The sequence below is a fragment of the Camelina sativa genome, chromosome 19, assembly GCF_000633955.1.
Source record: "Camelina sativa cultivar DH55 chromosome 19, Cs, whole genome shotgun sequence".
In the NCBI taxonomy this organism is placed as follows: domain Eukaryota; kingdom Viridiplantae; phylum Streptophyta; class Magnoliopsida; order Brassicales; family Brassicaceae; genus Camelina; species Camelina sativa.
Window position 1 is genome coordinate 5,187,876 of NC_025703.1, and position 8,709 is coordinate 5,196,584.

The 8,709-nt window shown below is 33.2% G+C and overlaps 3 protein-coding genes across 4 annotated transcripts in view; 1 reads left to right on the plus strand and 2 right to left on the minus strand.

Moving 5' to 3' along the window:
• LOC104764898 (4'-phosphopantetheinyl transferase gsp-like) overlaps positions 1-263 on the minus strand; it is a 2,377-nt gene extending 2,114 nt beyond the window's left edge. For both annotated transcript variants that reach the window (XM_010488501.2, XM_010488500.2), the window contains exon 1: positions 100-263. The gene's annotated coding sequence lies outside the window, so the exon portion shown is untranslated. The remainder of the gene's footprint in view (positions 1-99) is intronic.
• On the plus strand, positions 4,204-7,055 carry LOC104764901 (salicylate/benzoate carboxyl methyltransferase-like). The gene is made up of 5 exons (XM_010488508.2): positions 4,204-4,532; positions 4,782-4,887; positions 5,249-5,641; positions 5,737-5,994; positions 6,508-7,055. Exons 1-5 carry the CDS (start codon positions 4,495-4,497, stop codon positions 6,859-6,861), a joined length of 1,149 nt encoding a protein of 382 aa, XP_010486810.1. The 5' UTR covers positions 4,204-4,494; the 3' UTR covers positions 6,862-7,055.
• Positions 7,085-7,804, minus strand: LOC109131059 (rho GTPase-activating protein 4-like). The gene is made up of 2 exons (XM_019241601.1): positions 7,724-7,804; positions 7,085-7,648 (listed from the first exon to the last, which is right to left on the minus strand). Exons 1-2 carry the CDS (start codon positions 7,730-7,732, stop codon positions 7,322-7,324), a joined length of 336 nt encoding a protein of 111 aa, XP_019097146.1. The 5' UTR covers positions 7,733-7,804; the 3' UTR covers positions 7,085-7,321.

The following is an 8,709-nucleotide window of genomic DNA, read 5'->3' on the forward strand; positions in this document are numbered from 1 at the left end:
AAAAAAAAAAAAAAAAAAAAAAAGTCGTATTTCGAGAGGAATCCCAAAATCTTCGCTATACGAATCGAACCAAACGGACGAAGAAGGAAATTAACATACATATATCAGGAAACAAAATCGTTAAGAAGCCAAATTGGGAGAATCGATGTAGAATCTGAAGAAGAACTGAAAGATTGGAGATCGACGGCGAGGTATCTCGCCGGTAGCGGAGAAGGTGACGGAGGAAATAGGCCCTAACATAAACCGACGGGGAATAGCTAAGATTCCAAATATAACAGAACCGTACCGAACCAAAAAAATCGAACGGTTTTACTTACTTAACTTCAAACCGAACTAACCGAAAGAAATTTTGTTCCACTTCGGTTTCATGGATATTATTAACTGTTAAGGTTTTTTATTAACAAAATCCTTTGCACACTACATTTTCAAAAAATGCAAATTAATCATATGGATTAAAAATAGAAATATAGTATAATACGGCTTTATCATTATCAAATTTCTAAAATTAGTATATCAAACCGAAGCCTATGAGTCAAAGTCTACATTATTTTTTTCATAAAAAATATAACATATATGATCCTATAAACGTTTAAAAGATATGAAGATTATATTGCATAATATTTTAATTCTATAGAATTAAATTAATGTACCATTTTTTAGGAGATAAGGATAAAACTACATAAATTAGGATTTGAAAAGTTTTTTTTTTTTTTACAGAAAAAACCATATTATTAATATTAGTACAGACAGCATATTACATTTCTCCATACTATTTTGCTTTTTATAAATAAATTCAAAGAAATGAATCAACCAATCCTACGAAAAAGGGAACTGTAGAGAGGAATCGAAATCATGTGTGTTCGGCCCAGTAGAGGAGGAAGGCACTATTATTATATATTTTAGAAAAGAAAACTACCTTCTTGCTTAGTAGTGATTACAAGTAAAGAACAGGTCTGTATCTTCTCATCACTCATCACCAACTACGTGCCAAGCCATGGTACTTAGGTTAGGTACCGGAGATCGACCCTTCCAGTACTGTAAAGAGAATAAAGATTGGCCAACGTTATTTATTTTGATTTTAGATTAAATCTAATCTTATTTAATATAAAAACGAAGTTTGGCCGGTTGGACGTCGCGACTAGCCATCCAATTATTAATGGCCTTAAGATTAATTATAATAGAATCCAATTTGTACCAGGAAATTTGAACGTATTGATTCATCACCATGCATGCTGATTTTTGATTTTTGATTTTTTTTTTCTTTTCTCAAATTGATAGGTGGCGTACTATCAATTGCCCCCAAAATTTTGTTAGCTGTTAGTACGAAAGAAAAGATATATTTTAGATGAGACTTACGTGATCCACATGGTCTATCACTCTCTTCTGTTCGGGAATGTTACTGTTGATATCGACAATGAAATTATTTTCGACCGCTGGATCAAGTAAACTAGCTAACTATGTATTTGAGACGAACTGTGCAAATTTGGCTAAGTCATGATGATTGATGACCCGCCTTTTACCATTTCTTTAATCAGTCATATATATATGACTCCATGAGTTTGGATTAGTCTAATTAGTAGACTTTCTCTCATTAATTATCCGATATTTTAGTTTATCTGTAAATCCTCTTTTGTTAAAAGTTTAGAACATATTTAGATATGAAACTAGATTTCTTGAGTTTTATTTTTCTCTTTGTAAAATTATTAACCTATGAATCTTTTAAAAATATATAATTAATTATGCGTTTGCTATATATAAAGACTTTCGTGTTTCCTCATGATTTTAAAATTTACGTGGTAACGTTTGGAACTATGCCGTATATGGGACAAAGCATCATCGTCCACTGCATATTATTAATTAAGACCATTTACATGCATTACAAACACAAGCTACAAAAATTATAATATTCGTTTCTGGAGAGAAAATTCGAGTTTTATAAACACAAGCTACACAATATGTATATATTTAAGGGGTTTTTTTTTTGGTTTTCTTTATTATTTGAAGGACTTTTTATGTTACTAATAATGAAGATTACCTTAATTACGCGGTTTGATTAAACGAATCTTCGTCAGCACAAACTTTGTTTACACTTATTATTTGAGACTAGCAGAAGAAACCCTAGCAGTCACTTTCATAGATTCGTTGAGAAAAACAAACTTCTCCTCAAACCGCACTAACCCAAAAATACACTTTTGGTTCGAGTTCCGTTCGCGGCTGGATGTGCAGAAACATTTCACCGATCGAGAATCATTTTTCTTGCTATGTACTATGTAGTCTATGTTTTACGTCAAAATCAGGATTCTAATTAAACCGGGAAAGATGAAAACCGATATACGCTGCATCGATCATCAATCATATAACTAAACCACGTCTAGATTTTTTGTAATCGGTTCCTACTTTTCAGTTTGGAAAATTAATTTGAAGACGTTAATATAGATTTGTTTTTTTCTTCATTTCTTTTTATTTCTTAGAAACCTTCTATACGACACCATCATATGCCAGTGGTTCCCACTAATGTCCATTCAGTCATCGAAGGTGAAAAAAAACAACATATTTCTCCATAATTTTCTCGTACTGTTTGATATCCTTGTCTCTTAAATACATGGAAAATGCATGTGGATTGATCAACTAATCCTACAGAAAAAAAGAAAGAAATATCTAAACGTGAGAAACTGAAAATCATATTTCCAGATTAGTAGGAAAACTCAATTTCTTCGTGTTGTTGAAACAAATCTTTGACTAATATTAAATCATACGGTTTTGATTTCTTGATCAGTAAGAACCGGTGTGCTTGCATCACCCACTGCGTCCCGTTGGCTGATGTCCGACCATGACCAGCAATCAAATATTCGCCACTTGAATCTCTGGTCCACTTTTCAAAAACATGACTAAACTATAATAGAATCTTTTTTCGTTCGTATTGATTTCATTATGCTTGCAAACAAAACAAACGTGACGAACCATCAAATTTAGGACCGCAGAAATTAGTTATTTATACGAACGAAAATATATTTAAATGAGAACTTTCGTTGTTAACATGGTTTAAGATTTACGTGGCATATGGACCCCTTTGCATAGAATACGGCCATACGGGACAAAGCATCGTCCACATATTTTAAACAAACATGCATAATGCATTACCATTTATCATTGTTGTTATCTGAGTTATATAACCAGTGGCTACACTATAATTTTAAAATATATTTTGATGTTGCTAAATGGAGATAGAAAGATAGCTTCACACGATTTGATTAAAAGAATCTTCGTCAGCACACACTCTGTTCACACTTATTACCTACGCACTGTTCGTCTTTAACGTACTTAAAATACTCATAATGATTTGACTTGTAAAACGTATCCTAGTATTCTTAATCTTTTAGTCCCAAGTGGTTTTCTCTTCAGTTTACGTATTTTGTTTCTTGACCTTTTTTCCATTAGAACATGAACACCAACAAGGCAACAATAATGATATAATCATGTTTTTCAATAGGGAAGCAGATGCGTTAGCAAGGCATATTAAATGTTGTACCAAACTTGGTTTGAGCTTTAATGACTCGGTTTGCACCCAAAAAAAAAAAAAATCATGTTTTTCTTGTTTTGTCATTTTTGGGTCATATATACATAGAGCCTTAAGTTAAAACTTTTTCAATGTTGTTATTCTCAGACCTAACATAATTAAAATTCATATTTTAATTATAAGAGAGCTCATTAAGAGTTTTTAAAGTACTTTAGGCATATTTTTGTTGCTTTAAAGTTCGTATCTCTTATTTAAATTATTGTTGTGTACTGTTAGATAAAGATGTCAATTCAAAACCAACCGGTAATAAATTAATTAAATATGTTCTTTTATTTATTATTTAGGGGTTTTTTGTATGAGAATTTCTTATATACAACTATTCAGAATAATGGATTTTTTTTTTGGCCATTAATCTCGACAAAATATATTATNCCCCCCCCCCCCCCCCCTCGAATCAATTTTTTAAAAATTATCTTCACGAGATTAAGCATTTTTGGACCACTAATTAATAAGGTGATCATATAACTTTTTACACTAGATGAACGATATGTCAAATATATATCATATGTTCGGATACTTTAAAATCAACCGGCAATAAGTCGATGGACCATATCCTTTATATATAAGCCAAGTTTCGTTTCAATAATTTTAGATACGAAATCTTTCTCCGCATCATTCATTTTTAAATGGCGCATTTCAATTGTAAACCATGATTAACCAAAAACCAATAACATAACACAAATACAACATACTTTCAGAATCAATATTCTATATAGTTTGTTTGTTTTAAATTTGGGTATTAAGAGCAACGACTTTGCAACTATTACACTGGGCATGTTTCATGTGATTGTATAATGTGCTGCGTACCTTGATAAATTTCCATCTCTCTATAAATTGAAGAGTGTGATGTGCATCATCGATACACAAACATCTTCATATCTCCTCTAATCTTATCACCAACAAGTACAATAACAAAAATGGATACAAGGCTCATCGACACCTTACCTTCCTTGAGGTTCGTCTCTCCAACCCCTTGTTAATACAAAAACACACACACACACATATACATACATACATGGATGATTATACTTTGAATTAGTTTGTTCAAATATGCATCTTTGTATGTAATATATGTATCTCTCGATGTTACATGTATATAGTGAAAATAGACCAGTTTAACACATATTTAGGGGAAAATAACTAGAATAACTCTCGAATTGGAAACTAGTTTTGTACGTAACGATATATGTATACCGCGATGCAGCTATATTGATGATAAGAAGTGTGATGATGAATATGCGTTTGTGAAAGCTCTACGTATGAGTGGTGGAGATGGAGCCAACAGTTACTCCGCCAATTCTCGTCTTCAGGTTCTTAGCTTCAATATCTTCTTTTCTTACTTTCTCTTTTAACCAAAATATTTATCAATATTATTTGATGATACAAATGTTTTCTTCAATATTTCATTTTGATAAAATTAATACAGAACTCGAATATGCATGCATAAACATTAGTTTAATTTCAACACGTAATTAATTACACATAACTAGTTTGAGTTCATTTACTTTTCAGAATTTATTTTTTTAGTGATCTTCTTCATTTCGTTACAAATGATCTTTTATAAATAAATAAAGTTCCTTATAAGCGAAGATCTATGGTCCAACATAAACAGATAATCGAGACAATAATATTTTTTCTAACTAGTATACTGTCTCTTCTTTTGTTTTTTAGAGAAGAGTTTTATCGATGGCCCAACCAGTCTTGGTAAAAAACACAAAAGAAATGATGATGAACTTAGACTTTCCTACGTACATCAAAGTTGCTGAATTGGGTTGTTCTTCGGGACAAAACACGTTTGTGGCTATCTCTGAGATCATCAACACCATTAATTTGTTGTGCCAACATGTGAACAAAAACCCACCAGAAATCGACTGTTGTCTCAACGATCTCCCGGAAAACGATTTCAACACGACCTTCAAGTTCGTACCTTTTTTCAACAAGGAGATGACAAACAAAGCACCATGTTTCATCTATGGAGCTCCAGGTTCCTTCTATTCAAGGCTCTTCTCTCGCAACAGCCTCCATTTTGTACATTCCTCTTACGCTCTCCATTTTCTATCTAAGGTACTGAAAAAATAAAAGACTTTGTTGTAACATTTTTCTTTGTATAAAACATCAACTGATATTTGATATTTATATGATGTAATTTTGTGTTGAAGGTTCCTGAGAAACTCGAGAATAATGAGGGGAATGTGTACATAACAAACTCGAGTCCAAAGAGTGTATACAAGGCTTACTTGAATCAATTCCAAAATGATTTCACGCTGTTTCTAAGGTTACGTTCTGAAGAAATTGTCTCTAATGGACATATGGTTCTCACCTTCATCGGAAGAAATACTCTTAATGATCCATTATATAGAGATTGTTGTCACTTTTGGACATTGCTATCAAAATCTCTCCGCGACCTAGTCTTCGAGGTACATCAAATCAATTTTCTTTTTTTGTGTGTCAAACATATTGAATATGTCCATTCATGATGGTCTTAGGGATTTGAGAGCATGAACACAACCAATACAGTCCATTTTTTGGAACTTTCGCCGTATTTAGTTATTATAATTAGGGCCACAATCATAAAAAGACAATAAGAAATAGTCAAAGGAAATAGTAAACACTTAATTTATTCATTAATGAATATTTTATTACTCCAATTATACATGTTTACTAGTATCTACTACTATTTATTCTCCAATTTTATGGATTCTTTTAGTTATACTCTTGTTTGGAAGATGCAAATGTATACTCGTTAAAAAAAAAAACTAGAGGCTCGTATATATAAGAAAAAAGTTTTTCGTTTGATAGTTTCAAACAATTTAGTTTTGTTCCAAGTGAGCAATATATTAGTAAGTTTTTCTTTTAATATGTACTTACTCAGGACCAAAATATTATTTTGTTGAATTCAAGACTCATCCCAATCTTTGTCGTATAAACAGGGGCTTGTCAGTAAATCAAAGCTGGATACGTTCAACATGCCGTTTTATGATCCGAACGTACATGAACTCAAAGAAGTAATAAGAAACGAGGGCTCTTTTGAAATCAATGAATTGGAGGCACATAGATTCGATCTTGGTCATAGTAACTGCGACTATTACGAAGAAGATGGGTACGAAGCAGGACGCAATGAAGCCAATTGTATAAGAGTGGTTACTGAACCAATGCTCGCTGCACATTTTGGAGAAGACATCATCGATACCTTGTTTGATAAGTATGCACACCATGTGACTCAACATGCCAACTGCAGGAACAAAACGTCTGTCAGTCATGTCCTTTCGTTGATTAAGAAATAATCAACTTCTGTGATGTAATTCTCTTGTTTGTTTATACTGTTTTTTATTTGTTTCCTTCAATAAATTCCAAGACCTGCCACTCAATGTAACGATGTGATGCTAGTCTTCTTGGAAAACAGAGTGTGATTGTAAATTTGTACTATCTTCTTCTGATTGTAATTTGTAAATTCGATTTTCAGATCTGTTGTTTATAACTACAGTTGGTAATAATAAATGACGATATTCCTGCAAATGCTGCAGATTCTTAAAGATAAAACCTTAGGAAGAGAGGCAGAAACTTATCTTTTTGACATTATATGCAGAAACATTTTCTTGGAACACAAGCAACCATCATCAAAATTTAAAAGCATCCATCCATCCATCCATCCATCCATCCCACAAAACCCAAAACAAGAAGATCCAAAAGTTGGATCAAAAACATCAACTATTCACCTTTCTTCATCGCCAAGCTCCGAATAGCTCAACTCTGTAATTCACGCGTCCTCGCTTTAGATATATGGTCGTTGTAGTCTTCTTCGTCCCACAATTCATCATCATCTGCAGACACTTTTTTGTCTTTCATCTCGGCCTCAGAGTTGTCTAAAGCTTCATCCTTGTTAGCTTTCATAAGATGCAACAGTTGTCTACTGCTGCACTGATCACCATTATGGTCTCGCGGACTTGGATTTGAGGCTGGAAACAACCTATCTCGAGATTCTTTCCGGTCTTTAAGCGTCTTCACAATAAGTGTTTTCAGAAAGTTCATAACTTGCACAGCATACATGAGAGCCGTCAATGGATCCAACATCTGCAATTTGACTGATGTCATTTACCAAAAACGTGCACATAAAACAATCATAAGAGATACATTCGAAACACTAACCTGAGTCATGTTAGGCTATGCTGCACCGAAACGGGTACTGATACGAGATACGGGTACGTGGACGGGAACGGGAAACGGCGAAGTAAATTTTTAAGGGTACGAGTACGGCAAGGGTATGTCAGTTTTATAATATATAAAATATAAAAATATCCATAGATTAGTAAAATAAAATAAATAAAGTCACTTATAAAGAATTTTCATAAAACAAAACATGACTATAATATATTAAATAATAATTAAAACAAGTTATTCTTTGAGAAACTCATTCTCAAAGCTAAACAGAGAAGTTTGTCTTCACCAAAAATAAAAAACAGAGAAGTTTGTGTGTTGTGGTTTTGCGATGAACGATGTCAACGTTCAGTAAAAATGCAAAAAGATGGGATATATAGAGCATTGATATTTGTAAACCCTAATTAGACAATATTCAAAAGGTTAATTTTCCTTTTCTTTTTTGGACAATGGAAAAAAAAAAAGTTAAATTCCCTATTGTACAATAGAAACGTTTCTGAAACGTTTCCATGCTGTTTCTTTGCCGTCCCCGTACCTAAAACGTTTCCGAGACGGGAGACGTCATGGAACTGCCGTCCCCGTGCTTCATAGATGTTAGGTGCAAAAACCATTGCACTGTTGGGAGCATTCATCTTGTTAAGTTGTTCCATCTCTCGACAACATCAGCCATTAGATTGATAGCCCAATGATAAGTTTTGAAGGTGTGATCTCTTCTCTCTTATATCTTCTCAATTCCTCAATACAAACTATGAACCCTAACTGTTAAGATCGGAGTTACAGTTCTCCTCTCTTATCACCATGAACAAAGACGCAGCTCTGATCTAACAAACTCACACAATCTGATCACGCAGGATCCTCTTTACTAAACACTCTCTCTTCTATTTATAGTGATCCTCATGATCTGATAATGCTAACTAACTTCTCATTCTCCTCCTTTCAGCTGCCAGCTCAGCATCAAGCTCCTCTTCAATCCTTAA

What these genes read in the sequence shown, in the direction of transcription:
- LOC104764901 (XM_010488508.2), top strand. Translation starts at nt 4,495, where the DNA reads ATGGATACAAGGCTCATCGACACCTTACCTTCCTTGAG. An exon ending in CCGCCAATTCTCGTCTTCAG is followed by an intron (nt 4,888 to 5,248) that starts GTTCTTAGCTTC and finishes TTTGTTTTTTAG; the next exon opens with AGAAGAGTTTTATCGATGGC. An exon ending in CTCTCCATTTTCTATCTAAG is followed by an intron (nt 5,642 to 5,736) that starts GTACTGAAAAAA and finishes TTTGTGTTGAAG; the next exon opens with GTTCCTGAGAAACTCGAGAA.